This window comes from Anarrhichthys ocellatus, unplaced genomic scaffold (genome assembly GCF_004355925.1).
Source record: "Anarrhichthys ocellatus isolate YVR2014 unplaced genomic scaffold, GSC_Weel_1.0 scaffold28, whole genome shotgun sequence".
Lineage (NCBI taxonomy): Eukaryota > Metazoa > Chordata > Actinopteri > Perciformes > Anarhichadidae > Anarrhichthys > Anarrhichthys ocellatus.
Genome location: NW_022280058.1, coordinates 1844549 through 1869431, shown reverse-complemented (window position 1 = coordinate 1869431; position 24883 = coordinate 1844549). Strand labels below are relative to the sequence as shown.

Here is a 24883-nt window from a genome sequence, read left to right as displayed (position 1 = left end):
TTGTAAAGCGTGAAAGTATGGAGGAGGAGATGGACAAACAGTGGGTTTAACTGTTTAATCTATCGTTTACATAAATTCAATTTAATTATTGTAAGAGGCATAAAGTAAAAGTTTTGCGATTATGTAAGCATGCATGTGTAGTTGTGCTTATCGTCATCTATCTGTTGTGCTCATTAACAAGCAATCTGCCCTCGAGGCTCTGCAGCAAAAGAGAAAACACATCCTGCAGAGCCGATTAGATGCCAGACATCAAAGTTGATTCCACTGTCAGTGTGAACTAAAACAGAAGTGGTTTAATGACGTGACGGCCTGCGGTCCAGTGATGTGTCAGGGCCAAATCATCAGCTAATGAACCCCTAGTTGTTTATACTTCAATGTATGATTCAAATGTTTGGTTAGCTCCCACCCTGTGTGTGTGTGTGTGTGTGTGTGTGTGTGTGTGTGTGTGTGTGTGTGTGTGTGTGTGTCTGTCTGTCTCAGGGCCAGAAACCGAAGGAGTACTTTGGCTCATTATTAAATATCAGAGTTCAGACGTAGGTCCAATCAAAACAGCCTTAGGGGAAACATCACACATTCACACACGCATTGCTATACAGATAAGGAAGGTATAGTGTGCTGGCACTCAAGTGTATACTGGACTAGTCAACATGCATTTCTTATTTCAGTTATACCTCTAACGTCTATTAATCCTCTGTAATAATATTAATACAGACTTCAAATACAGAGAGGCTACATCTGAATGTGTGTGGGCTTGCTGACTAAGCAACCGGCTTCGGCTAGTATTACAGTGAGGTCTTGCTTAATAGTCTGTAGATCATTGCCAAGTGATTGTCAAGCGTTGCTAGATGTTTCAAATTTGGGTTTTGCTCGGTGGTCGTTCAGTGTCGCGGCATTATATACAAGGTGGTTTGTTGTGTGTTTAAAGGTGGCTGCTAGGGGATTTCTATGGTTTTTGGGGTGGTTGCAGGTGTGTTCATAAAAAGTTAATGCGTTTGTTTTTCAAGTTTTCTGTGTGTGAACAATGTAGCTTTAAGTCCAAAGACATGGTTTTGTTAAGGGCCATATATTAAATTGAACACTCACACATTAATATAGGCCACACAACACACACACACACACAGTGTGGTGCAACTTCAGGACAAAATGTCCCGGGTCTCTCTGCCTCTATAAACGGCTTCCTCATGTTTCAGAGACCACTGGGGATATATTTTTCTGCTCCCTGCTTTCCCCCTCTCATCTCCTTTGTAGGATACCGCGGGAGGCTGGTTTGGGTTTCTCTGATCTGTGTGTGTGTGCGTGTGTGTGTGTGGGTGTAGAGGGAGGGAGGGGGAGACTGAAACAGGCGGAGGGATGTCGTTCTTTACAGTCTCTCCATTTTGGGATCAGGACAGGAAGTGGGCTCAACAGAGGAAACATGACCTCTCTCCCTCCTCCCTCCCTCCCTCTATCCTCTTACTTTTTTCTTGTATTCTCTCTTCCTCCCTTTGTCTGTCCCTCCCCCAATCCGTGCCTTCCCACTCACAGGGTCATTTCTGCCTTTTTTTGGTTGCAGAGATCCCGTACATGCTGTTGCTTGCCTGTAGACCTTGATTTGCATTCTACTTGCTTCCTGTGTACGTAAATCTATGCTAACCAGTGATTTCTAAACACTCTGGTCTAGTTGTTTCTGGGCTCCCTCCCTCTCTCTTGAGACGTGCAGTCTGTTATGTATCAGAGCTCCTCTGATTAAAAGCCAAAGCAAAGGTCAGACTCTGCTGGGTAACAGCGATACTGCCAGACTTCAGCTTTGCTGTTGTGCCCAGCGGTGTGATAGCTCGAGCTGATGAGCATCATATTACATTATGTGGAATGAAAGCCAATACGGTTAGCCTGCAGGCTTTACATCAGTACTTATCAGCTCTCTGCTTTCTGGCTTTGCAAAGAGGGCTTCTCATGTTCATAAAACTGCCCCGGGACATTAGAAAAACATATTGAATTTATTGAATTTAGCTCAAAACATTTTTTTATTTTGTATTAATCCTCTGCTTTCTCCCTCCGCTCTTCTAATCTTTCAACAACTTTCCAACACAGAAAGTTTTGACCTCTTGCTTTGCCGTATACACACGCAGACGCCCACACACTGAGAAAATAAAAAAACAACATGTCAGCAAACGGCAGTGTATTTCACCACAGAGCACAAAGCCAAGGCACTGGGAAACAAAACAAAAACAAAAAAACCCAACAAAAGCAGAAGACCTCCCTCTTCTCATTCTGCCCGCCATGTCTGCCGTTCATCTTGTTTGTTTCATGTTCCCCAGACGTTTTCCTTTCTGGTTGTTTTCTCACGGACGCATCCAGTGCAATGACGACACTTACAAAAAACAAAACAAAAAAACTTGCGTGAGTGGTAAAGGTAGGTTAGTTAACGACAAATGTTACAGCAACGTTACAGTTACAGTGATACTGTTAGACAGAGTGGTGTTTGTATTGTCCGGTTACCATCTTACACACAGTGTCAGTCAAATACTTACAGTATTCTCTGTACAAGATGTATGAACATGCACAAAAAGGGCCTTAAGTCACTATGCAAATACATACAAATTACCGGTACACAGTATTATAATAATAATAATAATAATAATAATAATAATAAGGCGTGTGGAAGTGCTCATGATCCGCCTCATTCCCCTCGAGGCCATTTGGGCTTAATACTCAGTGTGGGAGGAGCAGCCCAGCTGTGTCCTACTGCTGCGTACCAAATCATGCAAATGTTGGGAATCAAACATTTTCTTTTCGTCAATTCTCCGCTTGACAACATGTAAACTGATTGGAAGGATATGGGTTGAAAGGATTTTGGAGATGCATGTTTCTGGTTGGCTGGCAGGTATTCAATAAAATCATATAACAGGACATCTGAGACAGAGTTCTGATCAACAGTTTAACCACCAAACTGCAAGTAAACATAGCAACAGGACTATTTCTTTATGCTACATTACCAGCTGACTGTCACTGGTGAAATAGGGCTGCACCTAGTGATTACTTTCATTACTTATTAATCTCTTGGTTATTGTTTTTAGGCCAAAAGCTGTGGACACGCAACATCAAGACACACACAGAGTAGCCACTTTATTAGGTACACCTTTCTAATTCTTGGTAGGACCCAGAACAGCCTGAATTCTTTGAGGCATGCACTCAACAAGGTGCTGGAGACAATGTACCTGATAAAGTGGCCACTGAGTGTGTTATCAGTCGATATGAAGAGTGTTTTGGAGAACGTTTATAGTCGTGTTTCTGGTCTCAACCAACTCTTGAGGAACATATCTGCCTCTTTAGCTGCTAGATGCTCCACTGTGTTCACCAGCTAACTGCTAGCAGTGTCTGTCGGTTGTTTGGAGCTGGACAGGAAGTGTGAAGTGGTTTTGAGGGAACTAAGTTGCCGGCTGTAAAACCAAAACATTTAGCTGAAAGACACTAAAACGTTCTATAAAGTTCAGGGCGATAATTCCCTGTGGGTTCATCGCTAACGACAACCCCTTTCACATTAAACAGTCCTTTTTTTTTTTTTTTTTTTTTTTTTTTTCATTGTTGAACAGCGTCAGAAAATAGTAAACACTAGCCAACGTCTTTAAATGACTTGCTTCGCCCAACAAACAGTCCAAAATTCAAACACAATGATATAACACAGGAAAAAACAGCAAACTGTTGCATTTGAGAAGCTGGAACCAGCATGTTTGCTTGATAAATGACAATCAATTGATGATCAAAAATGTTGCTGACTGACTAATTGATTAATCAAGTAGCTGTTGCAGCACTAGACCGAAACATACAAATGTTATAAAACCGTTTTTTTCCTACGGTAACTCGAAGGTGTATAGAAAGTACCAGACTCGGTGCAGGAAAGAAAGCGATTGTGTATCATCTGCGTAAGTGTTTTTGTTCAATCTGGTGTGTTTGACTTGTTTTGTGCTAATCTTCTCGGCACAATTCCCATTGTGACTGCTACAGAAGTCCAAAATGGCCGCCCGCAACATGGTAACTAGGTCATTTACAGTTCAACCCTGTCAGTCTCTGCTCTTCCCTTCACGTTTACAGAACAAAAAAAACTATTAGTGTAGCCGCATACCAGAGCCTTCTTGTAAAGGGGATACTTATCATATACCTCAAGTTAAGTCTAGGCTGTTGTGGTACTTTTACTGGGATGTTAGCGGGAAATAGAAGAAAGGCAGTGGGATAGAGATGGGCCATAATTCAGGCAAGACCAGGAGCTGTGTGTTTCTGTGTTTCTTCAAACTAAGGAGAGTCTCTAATTTGACCGTCTCCCATTTCTGCTGGAGAGGGAGGAGACGAACAGTCCGTCTATTGTGCTGCAGAGGAGAGTTGTAGGATAAGACTTGCTATCTGCAGCTGTTCGTCTCTTGTACGATGGCGGGAGTAATAAACACAAGAGGTAAAAGATAGGCAGCCCAGGAGAAAACAGGGAGCATGAGAGAGAGAGAGAGACTCATCTTTTTTTCCTCTGTTAAAGTTCACTGACAGGAACACTTGTGCTTATCACATAACACAGCATATGACCAGTATGAGCCCAAACCCTCACCCCGCTCCCTCTGTCACGTGGACACTAGGACAAGGCATTCTTCAGCACGCTCTTAACTTTCCTAAATCCTTCCTGCCTCCTGCTTTTTGCTCACACAGCTTGATCCTGCCTCACCTCACCCGGCAGCAGTCTGACTTTTATGTTTAGTGACAGGGTTGTCAATAGTCATATAGAAAAAAAAAACACTTTCAGTGCTCATGTCATGTAGTTGGTGCTTTTCTCTATTTGTCTCTTCTTTTGTTAAAAACATTTTCTAACCTGTATATGAAGGCGAGAACACCACAGCTACAAGGAGGTGACTGTCTTTCCAGCACACACACACACACACACACACACATACACACACACATTCATACAGGTTATATTCAGGGTCTTGTCCTCTACGACCCTCACAGTTTCCACAGGGGCCAACAGGTCCAGAGTCACATCGGGGCCCCACAGGTTCAGAGTTCAGTTAAATCCACCAACTCCTCCACAGGACAGTGTTAATTATGCGCTTGTGGGCTGCTGCGTCCTCCAGGCCCGGATTCACGGCTTGTTTCACAGTTTACAGTCAAGAGAAGCCGTCGTCTGCAGCCCGAAGGTCACTGCAGCATGATATCTTTGAGGTTTTCCTGCAGGATGGTGTCCTTGACGGCGTGAAAGACAAAGCGGATATTTTCTGTGTCCACCGCAGTGGTGAAGTGGTGGAAGAGCGGCTTCCCCCGGTTTCTCCTCTTGCGGCTGAACGACTGCACCAGGAACGCCTGGAAGGAGCAGAGCAGGGACACTTTAGTAACCGGAGAGAGAGTCGATCTCTCTGCAGGGTTACCAGGTTTCTAATCTGCTTTTTACCATTTGCACTGAAAACAAAAGCCATGCGGTGTCTTCTTGTCTCCTCTCACTGCACCGTCACCCCCTCACAAACACACTCCCCTAATATTTTAGTCATGAGGCCTTGTATTGGGTTACTACTACATTTAAAAACCAAAAAAGAAGTGAATCCCAAGCTATGGAATGACCTGCTGCGCGAATGCTGCAATCCAACACATCATGACCCAACATCCTCACTTCGTTTCATCAACCTTAAAAAAGGTAGGTCTCATCAGAGGAGGTGATATTCCAAAATATCTTGCAAACTGAGTGAGTGAGTTTGAGAGTGAAACTCCACAGGGCTTGATTAACTCCATGGTGTGGCACCTTTCTCTACTTTTCAACTGATTTGTATTTTTGCGGTTGAGCACCCAATTGGAACGCACACTTGCTGCCTTTGTTTGGATTACTGTGATTTCTTGCGTGCACGTAAACGCACTGCTGAACGAGAGCCCGTGTTTGTGTGTAATGTGTACACGCTCATTTCCGTAATGTATGTGTGTGAGTGCATGGAAGCACACCTGGATCATAAACCTATAGGAGGAAAATAAGAAGCAGCAGCAAAATAACCATCAGCAGAAATGAGTTTGGTGCCTCGTAATGTTTGACAACATTAAAAACCTGTGTTTTCAGTGTGTGTGTGTGTGTGTGTGTGTGTGTGTGTGTGTGTGTGTGTGTGTTTACCTGTACATCCTCTAGCCTGCGTGGGTCCCCTCTGAACTCGGGGAAGTTCTTGCGGATGTCCACTGTGCGGATCTTTTCCACCAGCAGGTCTGTTTTGTTGAGGAAGAGGATGATGGACACGTTGAGAAAGAGCTTGTTGTTGACGATCGTCTCAAAGATATTCATGCTCTCCACCAAACGGTTTGTCCTTCGATCCTCCATCAAGACCTGGAATCGGACGGACGTACACACACACACACACGCACACAATTATCCTTTGTTTTTTTTTCAGGCTTTATCTGAGCACCAATTAAGGATTCAGTCGTCATCATATGACCGTTGATGTGAACCGGAGCCACGACTGAGGGAACAATCAAGTTCCCTCAGCCAACCACAAAGAGAGCTTTGTGTAAATCTCGAATGCTGTCTCTCTGATGCTTCTTGTTAAAGTCAAGAGAATATTGATCAGACTGAGTAACTTCATACAGACATCGGCGTTACATGATCGGAAATGTGCTTGAAAGTTACCTGATCGTACTCTGACGATGACACCATGAAGAGTATCGATGTGATCCCGTCGAAACACTGAAACCACTTCTGCCTCTGGGACCGCTGCCCCCCGACGTCCACCATCTTGAAAGGGATCTTCTTGATGACAAAGTCGTGCTCGACGATGCCTTTCGTCGCCTTCCTCGCAAACAGAATGTCCTGCTTGCTTGGGATGAAGTTCTGAAAAAGAGGAGACAAAACATTTTGTTAGACGCCGCAAGAGGTGAAGAAATTCAAAGAGATTTTATCGAGTCACTGTGACTCACCAGTTGACCAATCCGATCCAAGTTATCCAGGAAGTATTTGACCGACTCGCTCTGCAGGCAGGAAGAAGAGAAAATTCATTACAGAATGCAAAATGAAACTCATCACAGGTGTAAAACAACCCGTCCGGGTCAAATTGAACCATGGTGCGGTTTGTTTCCAGTGTGAAGCATTTTTTTGGATGGGTCTGACTAATTATAGGAAGTGCTGGCAGGCCAATCAATGTCTAGTACAGGGAGATGCAGCTCATGTAGGTGATGACAACATGAAGTCATGTGATACCAGATTAAATGAGGGCTATAATCTAACAAAACATCAGCCTTTGATCGGACTTTCAGATGTAAAAAGTACAATTGTCATCAACCCAACTAAAAAGAACCAAATGATCAAATTAAAGCACTGAAACTTAATAGTAGAACATTTTATTTATTGTATTTCTTTTTCATTTGATTCACATTTCATGGAAGCAGACGTACTGTGGTTATTGATTTAATCATACATCAATCCATTGCGTCTTCCCAATCAGATGAAAAGGACAGAATGCACGAAACTAACATCGCCAACCATAATCACATCAGTCTCATTATGATTTAACTTGCACACTCTGCTGCTTGTAAAGCTACTTTCATGGACAGCATCGACTCACAGCACAGTATTGTGAAGCGAAGTGATTCAAGTGAGATAACGATCATTGTGTTTATGTGACCCATAGTTTTTATTGTGTTGTCTCATAATCACAAAGAGTGTGCTTGTTAGCATTGCCACAGAAACAGACAGGATTCTCCGAAGTCCTGTAATCTGACATGAGAGCCGCACTAATCAATAGTCCTACATTAACTATGGGGTGATTTAAAAGGAGCTTCTTGGAGTTACAAACCTGCACCTGACTCCTCTCAGATCTACAGAGCATGTAACTGTCTTTAAGAGAATTATTTGTTTTTTCTGGCCCACTAAGTCTACTAGCTTATTCTCTTTCGAACTTTTAGAGAAGCCCAGAGAAATCTTTTCTCTGCTGATACCGATTGCTGATCGTCAACGAAAAATCATCTCAACAACCCAGAAGTCAGTGCAAACCGTCAAAAGTTCTAAATGTTATTATAGTTATGGTCATCTATGGTTGTTACTTGCATAAAAACACAGAATTTAAACTATTACGGAATATAAGATTGTATTTTCACGCCATTAGATAGATACACCACTATCCAACATCCAACTCTATAACAATTTCATGTCTTGAAAATCAGAAACTCGCACTTGTGAACAAGAAGTGTGCAACACACTGGACGAGAAAGTAGAGCATGATTTAAGTTGCGCCACAAGGCAGCCACTGAAAATACGTTTTTGTGACTTTACGAGAACTTTACTTCATGACAAAGACGGTTCTGATTTCTGTCATTAAACATGTTCACAACAACACACCGGAGATTACGTAATCATTTATAAATTAGATTTTTGCTTGTCATTTTTGAATACACGCTGTAAAACTTAGACTTTTCATGCAGCAGTTGTGCTGAAAATCAATTAGCAGATTCTGGAAACTTGACACGTGTAATCGCATCACAGTGAACATAGAGTCTGCATTCATTTCTACAACTGCTTCACTGTTGACCAGTAACGTGGTTTATCATCAGTCTGATCTCCCCTCTAATGGATTATAAGGCGGCTAATTGATTTTCGTACTGTTTTGGAAATGAATGGAAACCAGTGGGCGCCTGAAACGAACAACAAAGGTGCACTCGGTTTTCTGAAGCACAGCAGCATGATTAGCAAAATGGTGTTCATGTTCATTTGTAGTGAATGTGCTGAAAGTTAAGCTTAATTCTTCTTTGCACTTGTGATTTCTGACGAGAGTTAAAACCTGAATCTCTCTCTTAAACACACACACACACACACACACATACATACATACATACATACATACATACATACATACAGGAAACAGCTGTGTGTGTGAAAACAGTGGGGAGAGACATGGGGGAGGGAGGGATTAGCGAGTCAGACAGAACCCAGTTACAATGTCTTTTTAACACACACACACACACACACACTTGAGCCTCACTACAGTTGATCAGTATTCCCCTTTAAACCAAAAACTTTGTAGATTTTTCGGTTCCCGTCACACTGATCCAACAGAATCGGTGAAAACTCAGTTAAATCCATCTCTGTCGGTCCCTGACATGCCGCGTAACAACCAGGAAACGCGACCCCCGTGTGGGTGAGATGTGACCCTGTGACCCCTCGCCGCTGACCTACAGTGTCGCAGCAATAGGAAACACAAAGCCGAGGGACTCTGATTGGTTCAGCTGGAAGTGAACAGGAGGAGGGGCTGGTCGGAGGGAAAAGCAGGGAGAGGGGAATTCCCAGAGATGAAGGGATACGCAAACACAGACAAGAGAAATAGACACACACACACCCCCCCCCACACACACACACACACACAGCCTGAACATTGATGAAGTGGAGGCATCAAACTAAATATCAAAGTTAATGAATTTTATGAGGCCATGGATGAGTTTTAGTCCCTTGTAATGCAGATCTATAACTTGTAAAACTGTGTGTGTGTGTGAGAGATTGAGTAAGGCTGGAGGAATGTCTCCATTCATGGTGTGTATGGGCAGATTAGGGGCTTTATTATAGCAAAGACCTGAATAAGCTCACATTGTGTGTATGTGTGGGGCCACAGGTATATGTGTGTCACTCGTGTGTGTGACTGGGTGTGCCACGACTGTTTGACTGCTGCAGTCGTTTCACTTCAAACTCTGATGTATTTTATTCATTAACTCACTGAATATAGAAAGTAAACATCTCTGGCTGTAACTATCAACTCTTTTTTTTATTATGGATGAATCTGTTGGTTATATCTCATTCATCATTTAGTCTATGAACTTTTGATCCCTAAAATGGCTTAAAACTAAATCAGTTTGAATTTGAAAGTATTCAGAACCCATAAGAAAATTAAAAAAACGTCATTAAATGCTATAAAAACTCAATACCTTGATTGAATAATCAGTCAACTAATTGTTTCGGCACTATACTATTCATACATGTATGTGTATGTTGTATGTTAGCTGTAATTGTGCTATAAGTGTGAATAATAATTATATAATTGTACCTAATTGCTGTTGATTGGATAACTTGTTGCAGTTGCGACAATCATCCCGATCAGTAACGACAACATCGTACAAGTTAATTGCTGAAATCTGGGACAAAATATGACTGAAAGAAGTCCGAACTGGTAAAGCAGGACCAGTCAAACATTCAGACCGGTTTTAAACAAACCTCAAGGTCAGTCAAAGTTATCTGGAAGAGAGAAAACGAAGGCGAACAGTAAAGTCACGACTAAAACTGTCTGTTGTAAACATCCATCGGTTTACAGACCGACTTCCTGGTTCAACTTTGACCTACTGGACTTTTAAAACTGCGTATGTTTCTTGACCAGATGCACTTTGTTGTGCTGATGTGGATGATGCAAAAACTAATAAATCCCAAATTTATCCTTCAGTACATATGATATTTCACATGCAGTTGCTATGGGAACGTAAGCACACACTTGAGGATGCTCGGAAATAAGAACCGAGAGACGTGGAGAAATACTTTTCCACTCTGGGAACACTTGTAGATAAAGTTACAGACTGTAAATACAGAAGAGCCAATGTTAACTCATGAAGTGCAGCAGCAGAGACTTCCAGGATGAAATCTCATATCCTCGACCATATGAGGGTGAGTGTGTGTGTGTGTGTGTGTTTCAGCATTTATAGCCTCTTTACATCTTTATGGGGCTTTAAAGTCACCTATACAGTATACGGTCTTTACTCATACCTCCTTTGTTCAGGATGCCTGTGCTGCTGAAGACAACAGCAACAGTTTACTGTCACAGCGTGATATACAGCCTTGTTTTCGTCAAGCAGCAGAGGTTTTGGTGTTTATGTCATATCTAACTGCGCGTTATCTGGGTGTGGTGGGATCCCGGAACGAGTAAACAAAATCCTTGCTCTCGGTTAGTTTTTTTTTTTTCTTTCTCTCACTATCTCCACTTTTCCTCCAATGCTCTTCTCTACTCCCCGCTCCCTCTCTTTCTTCCTCTCACCACTCTCTCTCTCTATCTCTCTCTCTCTCTCTTTTTGTTTCCTCCCTGTCAGCCGGTGGCTCAGCTCCAGCCCTGCCTGGGAAAAGCTGACTGTGGTATCCCCGGAAAACCTCTCAGAGAGCGGAGAGAAGAGGGGGGGAGGTGGAGAGCGTCTAACTCAGCACATTTACTCCACAGTAGACATTTTAGTTTTTCTTTCTTTGAAAAGGATACGGCTGGTGTGTTCTATATTTCTCTTATTGTCAACTAATCCCACGAAAACACCAAAACCATCAATGCGTTAGCCAAAGTCTCAATACTTTCCAGTTGTCCGTGACAAACTGCGATGAAAGTTGACACATGTCGAAAGAAACGTAAACACAGAAAGCAGTCGCTGGGTCAGCTGTCTGCTGTGCGTACGTTTCATTGATTGTGTGTGTGTGCACGCTGGAGGGGCCTTTTAATTTTAGGCGGAACAGAACAGAGTGAAACACTAGTTGACGCTTCACCGTGTTATTGAGCGAGCGCTGAAAAGAAATTGGGACCAGCTCAACTCAGTTACTAGCTTCATGTCACCGGCTTCCAGTGAAACTGACTTGCAGCCTGTTGTTGTGTCGCTCGAAGTGTGAACACAGCGTGAGTTTAATAGCTGGTTAAGAGCGAGACTCGTGCTGCTAAAGTCACATTTCTAGAGTTTCTACAACAGAGGGGCTGAGAGCAAAATTAGCATGACTAGCTAGTCAGTAACTACCTGCAACAAATAGCTTTTGTTTGAGTTCAGTTTGTTGGTTTGTTTGTCTGTTTGTCAGAAGGATTACGGAAAAACCACTGGCCCGATTTTCATAAACCTTGTCTGTTTGTTGTAGCTTGGGCCAAGAAAGAACCCATTAAAATCACGGGGCGGATGCTCACTTAATTATTAACGAATGGAAACGGCATTGGCAGAGGTCTGCGCTCTTCAAGAGCCTTACTAGTTTTAAAAATAGGACCCATGTTGAAAAAGACAAAATGGAGAAACAATGGAGATCTATGGCACGGAGGAATAAGGCTTAAAACTTAACTTAAACTGCATTTCAAACTTTGTATACATACATTCCATACATTAAATTTGACGTCATTCAACCCATCCTAAGCATTTAGTGAGCTGGTATAAAGGAACTTGCGGTTCAGGGTCTCAAGGACACTTTTGGCACACAGACGGTAGGAGCCGGGGATCGAACCTCCAACCTTGTGGTTAAAGGGCCCTACCCATTGAGCCACGGCCGCCCCGGCTTTTCATACACACAGACAACACTTGTTCAGTTTCTTGTTGGTTTTTAGTCTTTCCATGGAATAAGTTGACAGAAAGAAAAATAAAAAACATCACCACCCTTATCCTTTAAGCCAGGACAATGTCTGCGAGCCTGTGCCGCTGTACCGCACTAGCTTTATCATACAGCTACTCTTGATTAGACAAGGTCTGACCCAAAGCTGTGCACGGACATCTCACACACACACACACGCACACGCACACACACTCTTACAGTATGTTAAGTGAGAGGGAGACGGAAGTGGCTTCCTGGCTGACTCCAGATAGTTTTGCCACTGATAAATGTGTCGCAGGGTAAAAGGTCAAACGCACAGCTCTGGACAGAAGGTAGAGCGGCTGTGTCACTTCCAGTGACGCAGAAAATAAACCAGCTGCAACATCCGATACAAACTGCACTGACAACAAGACCAGCGAGTGATGCAGAGACGCTGTGAGACGTTCGCCGTGTTGACACTGAATGATCATCCGTGACATTCTGTTGAAACGTTAAGTGTCATAAACGGTCTGTCTGGCCTTTCACTTTGCACTTAAACAGTTACTTGTAAAACTAAGTGGTTCTCCAGCTGTTTCTGCTTTTATGTTTCATAATGATCTTTAAACTACAGTAAGTGGCTGCTTTAAACAAGTTTGTTTGGTTACCGGCAGAGAAAGAGTTGGTGTAAAACAGCGTTAGGTAATCTTAGTGTGCAGGAGAGTTTTATGGAGATGTTGAAGTGCCCTCTCTCATGCATGCTAAATCCCCTCTTTCACTGCCATTGGTGGTTATTTTTTGTAGTTTAATTGATATCTTTTTTTCCACCCGCCCCAAATTCAGCGAAAAACCCGCCATACTCTGCCTTTGATTGGCTAGTACTCGTTGCCAGAATTTAAGTTTATTGCCTTCTTGTATAGCGCTCTCGTATCTAATTACAATGTCATAATAATGGGAGGAAAATGTTTTTAGTTTTTTAAAATGTTGCTATATTTGTTGCCTATATGGATGGAATAAAATCATATGTTGGAGGTTTGAATTTTAATGTGGTGTCATAATTAAACTAAATGTTAAACCTAATGGTGATATGGCACACTGATTAACAAGAACATTTTAAAAAGCAGGAATATGTAACATATTTATATGAAATAATTAAGCATTTCAATATTTTATTTTTTTTGGTTTTTGGCCACTTGGCAGCAAGCTGTAAACTCAACATTGACACATGTGGAGTCGTGTTTCTGGCCAATATTCACTCATCTTTTAGTTAGTTTAGTCTGCTTTGACCTTACTTTCCATCTATTCCACACGATTAGTACGGTAAAAAGAGGATCAGTAACGTGTACAACGCACTGGTTTTGATCGGTATGTGTTTGATATATTCGGGTTAAAAGGGAAAAAGAATAACACTCTAATCTAAGAGCCGTTTGTTTCAGATTGAGTTCGGTGCAGCGTGACAGATTAAAATCCACAGGGCTCCACTTCACCGGCTCCATTTCCAGTCAAGAGAAGAATAATTACGTCTTTGTAAAGTCTCCAAACACAAAAACATGAGCGTGGTAAGTTACGCAGGAAAACAATAAATACCTCCACAGGCTTCTCTTGGTGCAGTTCTCCTTCACTGTGACAGGTAAAAAAAAAAACAACATTTCTGAAATCATCCAGTGACTTCCTCTGAAGTTGTGAGCATGTCACTTGTTGTCAACTTTGTGACTCCTGGCTGTGGTAAGTCAGTTGCTGTGCAGATATCTGCCAGTCTAGACTGCTAAACCCACACAGTGCCAGGTTTTTATTAAAGATTATTCTTTCACAGCTCACAGCAGAGTGAGACAGAAGTGATGGAGAGGAATGATGGGTTACAAAGGTCCTGAGCTCTATTCAGTTCCACGATGTTATTTGATGTGCTTTAAGGACAATCGGTTGACTTTATTTACTTCTTTGGCACCACATTGACACAGAAAAGGCAATATTACATTTTCAGCCTGAGAATCAAGTGGAGTCCTGATTAGTCATCCTGATATAGTTTTCTTTGGCTGCTGAGACACGTTAAATGTGAAGCATCAGCCAGTGAGTAATCTATGACTGATCATGACTCCTGGTCAGTGAATGAACCGGAGGCTGGTTTATAACACAGACACAGACAGTCATGGAAGATTATTTTTAAATATTTCACCATCAATACATACGTTTGGGACTTTCTATGTAGATACGTCAGAGCCTCGGACTGCTGCACGAGTCATTTAAGCACTTTTCAAGCCTTTTAAAAGCGCAATAAGCATGATTTATCTCATAAAAACGAAATGTATAGACTAATACAAAAACAATCCACCTCAGTCATCACATGTGACCCACTAGAAGTGTGTGGAAATGTCTGCAGACCCTTTGCCTGTATTCTCTTATTTTGTTGTGTTCGGGGCGTTTCTGGACGTCAACCTTTTTATAAAGATTTCGCGACCAAGTGCCAGATTGTAAGAGGAAGCTACAAACATGGGAGACACAGTGCCGAAAAACACAAATACAGCCAGTCGGAACGACAACCGCACAAAGCTCGTTCCAAAACGAGAGGGAATCGCATCCCTTAGCGACTTTCTTACTAGATTTAGCAACTTTTGGAGCTAGTTCTGCTTTTATTGGAAAAGAGTTGGTAACACTGGACTGAATATGTGAATTTTGGTTGAATGTTTAAAACTTAAAGCACAAGACATCTAAAATATTTTCCATTAGATGGAGTGGTGCATCAATGTCGACACTACATAGCCTCGACAAATCTACTCACCAGTTGGAACTCGGAGCGTCGTGCGTAGGCCTCGTGTATGCCGGTGTCGGCCCACAGCGCGCTCAGTGCCATCACGTACAGCTGAAACTCACTCGGCTCGACCCCCGAGCCGCCCACGCGTCCCTCCCACGACATCACCAGCATGCCCTGCTTCTCGTTCTCGCAGCTCTGCCAGCTGATGCCCAGCTTGTCCCGAGCGTCCACCAGCACACGCATGCCCTGCAGAGACACACAAATCAGTGCACATACATACATGTGGTGAAGTGGTGCAACGGCTGCTTTTTTTCTAATTCCAGCAATATTGTACAAATATTTCCTGACCACACGGAGGGGAAAAAAAACAACAACTAAAAACGTCATACTGCATGTGCTGCTTGCAGGGGAAACCGTTGACACAGTCTAGTGTTACTGGTAAACATTGAGTAACTTTAACCGTGCATGTGTCCAACACGCACACTCAGACACGTGCATGTGTGGCTGCTGGTGGTTTTCTGTTCTGTGTGGGAGGTCTCCTGCTGAGTGATCAAACCAACCAACACACACACACACAGACAGATATTCTATGTTTTCTCTCTGCTTCTCCTTTTCTCATATACACTTCCTTGTAAATACTTCCTTTTAATCATTCGAATTCAGCATCTCAATTTGTTTGCCGGCAAAGTTGGTCTATTTTGTGTGACCGTTTTTATTTGTAACTCATTACCTATAGCATTTTTAACATTGTTTCTTAGTCAATTTTCCTGCTTGTTTATCTTTCTCTTTGCTTGCTTTTTTGTGGCCTAATAATTGACTCCGATGTGAAGCACATTCCACAGCATCTTAAAGTTCAGAGTCTGCTGTATTATTAAAGCCTGTTTGCTTGATTTATTGATTGAATCAACAGAGGACAGAGCAGCAAGCAGTATTATTGAACTACGACGCGTTTGAAAGGTCACAGTAGGTTAAGGGATGTGAGTATCTGTCTGTGTGTCAATGAGTCACCTTACCCTTGTGCAATAGCCAAGTCTAGTCAACTTTATTTGTACAGCTTAATCTCGCATTGAAAGAGGCTTTACAGGCCCACAACATGAACAGCCGCCAACCCAGCTCAACCTCGTTTCTACAAAGACGAGGAAAATCCAGAAAAATCTGAAAGAAATCCTAGACAAGGAAGTTCAAAGAGAGATTCCCCCCTCTTAAGATAGATGTCTGTGCAACAGGAGGTGTGGGTGTGAAAAAAAAAGCAAGTGCAGTAAAATAAAAGGAAGACGTGACAGTTTGTGAAATGCATGCAGCTTCTACAGTGTGTGTGTGTGTGTGTGTGTGTGTGTGGGGTGTGTGAGCTTGTCTGTGTGCAGTCTGTGTGCAGTCTGACTGGGATTCTACTTTGTGACTAACTGGTGTGTTATTAAATCTGATCCCTCATTCAGAACTTTTCTTTTCAGAATTGATGTTTTTTGTTTTTACGGTAGGAATGAGTAAGACTGACAAAACTGGTGTGTAACACAAAGACACACATGTGACCGTAATCTGACCCACATGCGGATCAAACGGCAGCATGTTGGCAGTAAAAATACTGATGGAGAGTCACTGTGTGTGAGCTTTGAGTCACATCCACTCTTGATTATTGTCTATGTAATCATCTACCAACCTGAACCGTATCAATGTACTACTCTGTGTATTTGTAGCATGACCCTCTATAGTCTTGTTTGTCTCACTTCCTGTATGAGCGCATGTTCCTCTGTGTTCCTGCTGGTCAGACAGTCTGTTTGTCCTCCTTGTCTGTCTTTAACAAGTCAGTTAGTGTGTATCAATTCAGCCTGTCTGCATTTCTACACCAAATAGCGGAACAAGGGTTGAGCGCCTTCTCGGTAGCTGAAGTGGTTACAGCGCATGCAAAGCTACGGCAACACACAGGGTTCAACTCTAGTCTAGCCCTTCTCTCTCTGTCGCACTCATTTCTACACCGTCAAATAAAAGTGTAAATGTGAATGTTGTGCTTTGCAGTGTAATCATCTGTCCAGCGCAAAGACACCGGGATATTTTCCATCCCTCCTATTTGTTTGTTGTTCAGGTTCATATGGTTCTTTGTCAGTTGAATCAACCTCTACATTTGTTTGTGATGTTGTCAGGTTAGTCAAACTTTTTGCACCACAGTTTAACAACTTGATTTCTTTTTCCTTTTCCTTTGGGGTGGATGTTTTGCTGTTTGCTGTCCCTACTTTTTATTTGTTAAAGGCCGAGAATTGGTTGCCAATTTCTAAAAACAACCTGGCAACCCTTACTGTCGAGCCCTGTTGGCATTCTCAGTATGTAGCTTTACAGATAAATGGGCCGTACATAAATGCCTTAACCTTTATCCTGGTGGATTATTATCCAATTTCACAACTCCAGTATAGTTCACCATTATCATAGTTTAACACCGGTAATTAAACTTTTCCATCTGTTTTAAGGAGGACTTGGTGATGACTTTATGAGCTGATAAGGACCAGATGAATGCTACATTTGTTTTGGTCTCTGAGGCCTTAGGTTTTCTCTGAGGACACACTCACATTGACTGGGTCCTTTGAAAGACGGAGCCTCAGCCTGTAATAGGCGGGTTGTACTTCAAAAGAAGTGGTTTGTTGGAGTTGCTGTGTTTCAAATCAAAAGTTAATCGAGGGTGTTAATAAAGTGTTGCTATCCGAGCCAAGCGGCCACACTCGAAGGTCGTGAAAAGCCGCCCGTCATCGCGATTGGTTGTTCACATGAAAATTGACAGAAATAGTTGTGCCAAGAATGAAAAAACACAAAAGACGAGCTCCTGGTATTTGTCTTTTGTGTCACTGGCGCCAACCACATGGGGCTAGAAAAACATAAAAATCTGATCTCTGAACTGAAGACCTGTATCCTCACAGTAGTGACGTGGTCAATGGTATTATTAGCAGTCGCCTACGGAGGCAGCTGGCTGGGACTGAAAAGCTCTGTTTCATTTATCACTATTGTGTAATTACAAAGTAGCTCCCTTCCTGCTTTCTGGATGTCCGCCCCATCAGCTGCACAACCCCCCTCCTTAAACATGGTGCCGGTGTTTCTCGCCCCCACAATCCCAGTAGACGTCAAAAACTGTCAAAATACAGCTAAAGGCAGATAACCAGCGCCTTTTCCCCCTGACCTGAACAAACAAGCATTAAGTAGTAAATGATCTCTTCAATCTGTACAACTCAATCAGTACAAACTGTGCTGAGACCCACAGAACTTTATTTGAAATTCTTATCATGACCACAATGTACAGATGCACCGCTCATCGTCCCGGATAATAACGTCAACCAGCCCAAAGTCAGTACAAACCATTAAAAGTCATAAATGTTATCCTTATACTTTGTTATTGTCATCGTTTTAAACAAACAATTATAAGCAAATATCACTTTTATATTTGTAGCCCGATGAAACAAAAAATAAATATAAATGATCTCGCTAATAAAGAAAGTACCGTATGTGAAACCGTGGAATCTGAAGATTTCTTTTAACCTTAAGGCCAGTAGGCGATTTAAGGAAAGGGTGCCGCCCCCCTTCTTACATTACCAAAAAGCAAAATTCCCCTAGTTAACCTGCCATCCCCCCCCTCTCAAACTCCTTGTAGCAGAGAGAGTGCAGCAACAGAGGGGCTGTTTAGTTGAATATGTTAGTCCTGTCGGTCTGACTCATTGATCATTTATCTGACTGAGGTTTGTGCAAGTTACAAAATACCACCAGCCTCACAGGTGGTGGTGAACAAAAAACAATCGATCCGCCCCTCTTGTTGAAAATGAACTAATCGCTTGGGTTATCTCCCCTGATTGATTAGTGTTTGAAAGACTTGGTTAAGCAGTAATGATAGACAAACAATGACAATCAGAGATAAAACCTCCAAACCATCGTGTGCTCAATCTATATAAAGTGGATGAAAACTAACAAGTCTTTATTGTTGTTGTTGTTCTGGTACAGCTTGGGAATTAGTGGCTATAAGGTTGTTCAGAAACCTACACTTTATGTTCAAGGCTTGACACAGTTCTTTAGTTTCACTTCGTGAGAAATAAATAAATCCACTTTGAGGATAAGAGCAGATTTATCCGTTAGCGGAGGTGTAATTACTGCGATTGAAGAAGCGGCACCAAACCTGGTCTACACCTCTATGTTACTTGTTTTTTTAAGCCTAATTGTGCAACACACCTGTGGGTTCTCTTTCAACTTCATCCCTCCTTAACTTCCTGCTTTGTTCTCTTTCTTTATCATTAGGTTCCCATGAAGGGAGGGGGGTCCTCTACACCCGGCAGGTGAGGCTGTGTGTTCAGGTAACATCCCACTTAATACACCAACACTTCTCAGCTTGTTTCAGCATTTACAAATGTCACGTGAAGTACTTCTTAGCCGTTTCTAAGGGAATTTTGATACAACTTTTCATTATTGTCAGAGATTTTATAGTCCCAATAAGTATCAATTAGTCAAGAAAATGATTTACCAATTAATCATAATGGATATAATCATCTGATTGTTGTTTGCTGCTTTTCTCTCCCGGTTCCATTGTAATGTAAACTGAATACTTTGGGCTTTTGGCTTGGACAAAACAAGTAATTAGAAGATGTCACTTTCGACATCTGCCACCATTGACATTTTATAGACCACGTGATTAATGTGATTATTGGGAAATGAATAGAGAATAATCTTTGACGTAAATGACTTGTCACCCTAATAGTATTGTTGTCTTGTGGAGGGAATACATTGTTACTGGCAGGTTGGAAAAGACGCTCCCCTCATTGTCCAAAACATGCATTTCCAATCATGTGATTTCGTGTAATTTATGCCTCTCCTGCGCCCTCCTACACATCAGGCATTGTGTGTTTTTCAGGAGGTTAAGTGGTGGTGAAATGTGTGTACGGGGGTGGGTGGGGGGGGGGGTCCTGTTGATGGCGTGGCCCGAGACAGCGCCGCCGCTGTATGCTGGTATTCAGGGGGAGGGAGGGTATTGTGTACTGCCTCGGCTGTGTAGAAGTGCAGGCCCTTATCATTATTGTCTGGGCTGTGTGGCACTCAGGGCGGATGTGCTCATCCCTCAATAATAATCTGGCATTGTTAGCTGGTGAAGGAGGCCCAGCCATGACAGCAAACAAAGGGACAGCGCTTCAGGATAAAAATATGTAGTATGTCAACAAACCTCCCTGTGTGTTTGAGCGAGTATGTGTGTGTGAGGCTCCACTGTGGGGTGAAAATGTCAATATTAGGGCTGTGATTAATAAACAATATTTTCTTTGCTACTAATTCATCTGGGGATTATTTTCTTGATTAATCAACAATTGTTTGGTCTATAAAATGTCATACAAAGGGAAAAAATAACCATCAAAATTTCCCAGTTGATATCTGCTTGAGTCCAAAACTCAAATATGTTCAGTTTCCCATCAATAAAGATGAAGAAACACATCAAATCTCCACATTTGAGGAGATGGAACTATGATTTTTGGCATTGTTAAAAAAATGACTTAAACAAGGAATGAATCAATAAGTTGATTAATATTCTCACACATCCTTGAGTTTAACTGTAACTATTTAACCGGTTTTACAGATTTTATACATTCACGATAGAATAAAATATCAATTTAAAAGTGAAAAACTAAAAGACAGAAGCAGGAGTTTATACGCCTGGTGGTTTAAACTTTGGACACAGTGCTGTTAGGTTTGCTTGAAGGCCCCAAGCTATCTATTTCCCATGAATCCTTGTTCTTACCTTCAGTATATTCTCATAGATAGTGTCCCGGAAGTCCAGAAGTGCTTTTTTATCAAACTCTTGCCCGTTAATGATGCGCATCTGTTTGAGGAATGTGGACTTTCCGCTCTCTCCGGCCCCGAGCAAGAGGATCTTCACCAGCCGACGGACGGCTCTCCTCTCCCGGGCGAGCATCGCGTCTATCTCCCGGCTCCTGCGCCGCGCCTCGCGCTCCTGCGCCGCGTCCCTCTCCCGGCTCCTCTCCTTGCTGCTGCCCGTGTCCCGGCTGGCCTCGGACGGGAGCAGGCAGCGGCTCAGGGTGCGGACAACTCCCGACATGGCGAGTCGTGGGAAAAAGTTCACCGAAACTTCAGCGGGAAAATGTTCATTATAGGATGTGACTTCTGGGGTGGAAATGACCCAGTCTGGTTACATCCACTTGATAAATAATACGTCTGCAGCGGATAATGAAATAAATTCTACATTTAGAATGAAAGGGTGAAGCCGTTATCTAGTCTCTAACCAGCAGACAACCCGTGTCCATCTTGGGTAGACCGCGCCATCAACAAAAAAATCAATCTGGATAGAGAGGAAACAAAGCCGGAAAATGTTTAAAACACTGTTTTTAAAAAGTTTAAATGTTTGAGTCCGTCCTAGCCTGTAAACAAAGACGTAGGCTCGAGTGGATCAGTCGTCGGTCTGGCGATCCGAAGCCAAACAATAGTAAGAAGACGCACACGGGGACAGCCCATCCACAGTCTGCGCTCACTGCCAGCGGTTTGTGAACTTGGGCATCGGAGTGAGAGCAGCTCCTCCGGGCGGCGGTGGGACCGTCAGACTGGTGAGGAGGGCGCCGGTGCTCTACCGGGGACCACCGACAGGGGAGTGACACTCCGCTGCAACAGCTCAGAAAGGTATGGAAATCCATATCTGCCACTGGGATGAAGAACAACGACGACTGGCTTACAATGATAATCTGAAAAATAATGACTTAGAATATCAAAATAATGATTAAGAATATGAAATTAAAGACTTAGTTGCTCAAAATAATAAAGTGTATTGTCATTTTGACTTAGATCTTAAAATAATGACCTGGCATCTCAAAATTATGATTTAGAATCTTAAAACAAGCACTTACTATCTCAAAATAATGAGAAACATTTTCAACATTTTGACTTTGTGTCTCAATTTAATGACTTGGTATCAAACAATAATGACTTAGAATATCAAAATGATGACTTAGTTGCTCAAAATAATGACAAACTCATTCTCAACATTTTGACTTACTATCTCAAAAATAATGAAAAATGTTTTCAACATTTTAAATAATCTCAATATAATGAATTGGCATCTCAAAATAATGACTTAATATCTCATATAATGACTTGGCATCCCAAAATAATAATACAACTTTCTCAATATTTTGACTTAGTATCTCATTGTTTTGAGACACTAACTCATTATTTTGTGATATTTTCTCCTTATAATTACTCACAGGGCCTTTTCTTTCAGCCATACAAGCCTCTTATGTGGGATTAGCAGCAAAAGGAGATATATAGCCTATAGTTAACCCTTTCCCCCCATCATCCTCTAAGACAAATTGACAACTCTAGATCACCGAATGTTTGTTGAAATAAAAGGATTGCTTTGCAAGATTAAAGGTCCAGGTGTGTAGGATTTGGCAGCATCTAGTGGCGAGGTGGCAGATTGCAAACAACTGAAACTTCTCCCGTGTGCCAAGAGTGTAGAACTGTGGTGGCCAACGTGAAAAACATGAAAATGCCTATGGCCCTATCTAGAGCCAGTGTGTGGTTTGTCCTTCCTGGGCTACTGTAGAAACTTGCGAACCCTATGTAGATTCAAACGGCTCATTATAAACTAACGAAAACACAACGATTCGTATTTTCAAGTGACTATACCAATGAAAACATATATTATATTCAAAATCTGCTAATAGATTCCACTAAATACTAGTTGTATTTTACCACAACTGGAAACAGACCCACTGGATAAAAGATGTCACAAGTTCCTGAGCTGAAAGTCTGTTTCTCTCCAATCTGGTTCCTCCACCAACAAGTCTTTGCATCGTCACACTTTCTCTCTGTCAAACAGCCAGACAAGCCAAAGCATCCAGGCATGTACAAACTGGTTTGTGTCCCTGGGAAACATAAGCTTCTCACTCAGCCAATGCGACAGGAGACCCTCTTCTTGACAGCCTTCCCTGCCAGAGACACTAATCAGCTGCAGGATCCAGGCCTTTTTCAGGGCCAGTTTCCCTACAAGAATAATCTGCCTCACAAACGCCAATTGGGTCCGCAGACCTCGTGTACTTCAGCAGACTCCCTTCTGCCCACCAACTGTCTGCTGCTAAGATGGTGACTGTGAGCCAAAGGAAGTGGACCCAGCAGAAGCCGGCCAGCTGGATGAAGCAGCAGACATGGAGGTACTGAGGGCCACCAGAGAGAATCCGTTTGGACGGGCTGAGGCTGAACTATGCGAACTAATCAGCATTCCAGTTCCTCTGACATCAAAGGAAATTGGTACATCTGTGTTATTAGTCTCTTTTTTTTTTTGTCATTTGAATTTGAATTGGCATTGTCTCATCTAAACACTATCAGCCTATACAACATGTTCTTCCACAAAATATCAACTCATTTCAAATTCAATCCTATATTCTTTTTTTTTTTTCAGAGATGAGAAGGAATAAATTAAATCCCAAAATATGCTCAGTTGTTGCTAAAGCCAGGAAATCAGATGCCATCAAAGAACGCAATCTCTGAATATCAATTATTCAACTAGCAAAAGTTACTGTCATTGGGATTTTGGTGTAATATTGCAATGGATATGTGAAATATTCCAGCTTTGTAATTCATCACAACTGTTGTCATGATATTGTGATATTACATCCACAGCAGTAAAAAAACAAGAAGAAAAAAAAACTATATGAATTGAAGGTTATTAAACCAGCAAATGCTTAAAATATTAAATTGATGACAAAGTATGAAAACATATTCAATTCCCCAAACTAAAAGTGTATTAATAGCCAACTGTAATTAAATATGACATATTAATTACAAATAATTTCTGGTGTTACTGATATCAGATTTTACTTTAAGGAAAATACTAATTTAAATCTGTAAAATATTTTCTTCTTCAGAAAATGGAAACTTTTGTCAGACAAATAGGGAATGATGCCCCCAGCAGCTAAATGGAATCCAGCCATCACTTTGTAAACAATGTCTTCAGGTTACATATAACTCTAAAAGCACAGGGAGGAAAATATTTTGGAAATACATTAATTATTTGAATAGCAAAAAAGGCTCGTGCATTTTTGCTGGGACTGGTAACGCATGAGGAGAGAGAAGCTGAAAAATCTATAAATATGAAATTGAATGTGGAATTAATTCCAGACTATTTTTAGGGCAAATAACTCCACAGAGAAAAGCCCAATTTTGTCATCAAAAGGCAATTTTTGAATTAGCAAATATTTCCATCACAAAGTATTAGGGGTTTTGCTGGTCCCTAAGGTCTTTGTGGTAGAAATGAGGTTTTGTGGCTCAACGTCCTCTCTGATTCAAAATCATCACCCCAAGCACAATTTGATTGAAATCCTTAGCCTTATGTAGCCTACTACTTTTATTTGTCTGTCTTTAACACCCTTTCTCTGTTTATTATCTTCTTATTGTTTCCTCTTTAATGTTTTTTGTGTCTTCTGTGAGTTTCTCCTCGTCCGAATCGAGAGACTATGTTGTACAGATTGTAAAGCCTTCAGAGAATGAATTAATGAGATCGACCTGATTTCACTTTGTACCTTTGAATTCAGAAACAGAATTCGGAATTCAGAACAGTCTAAAAGAAACAAGCAACAGTTTTTTTTAATGAAAAGAATAGGTTGCACTTTTACGTTTCTTTGGGCAGAGGGCGCTGTTAGATCAGATTTGGTGCGGCCTCTCCTAAAACAAATCCCTCTTTTTAAAACTTAAGCAGGAGGTGAGAGATGGTAAATGAAATGCACAGTCAGCAAGCAAGGTATCAACGAATAACCCCGAAGAGGCCGTGTAAATCACGCTCGGAACATCGTGTTCCATATTGATCCCAGTGTTGTTGAGGACGTGACAGCACAATCACACACACACACACACACACACACACACACACACAT

The 24883-nt window shown here is 41.9% G+C and overlaps 1 protein-coding gene across 1 annotated transcript; it reads right to left on the bottom strand.

Annotated features, from left to right (window-relative positions):
• Positions 1-1643: 1643 nt before the first annotated feature.
• Positions 1644-21540, bottom strand: gna12a (guanine nucleotide binding protein (G protein) alpha 12a). The gene is made up of 6 exons (XM_031863031.1): positions 20743-21540; positions 15024-15242; positions 6904-6954; positions 6617-6817; positions 6110-6316; positions 1644-5319 (listed from the first exon to the last, which is right to left on the bottom strand). Exons 1-6 carry the CDS (start codon positions 21058-21060, stop codon positions 5158-5160), a joined length of 1158 nt encoding a protein of 385 aa, XP_031718891.1. The 5' UTR covers positions 21061-21540; the 3' UTR covers positions 1644-5157.
• Positions 21541-24883: the final 3343 nt, after the last annotated feature.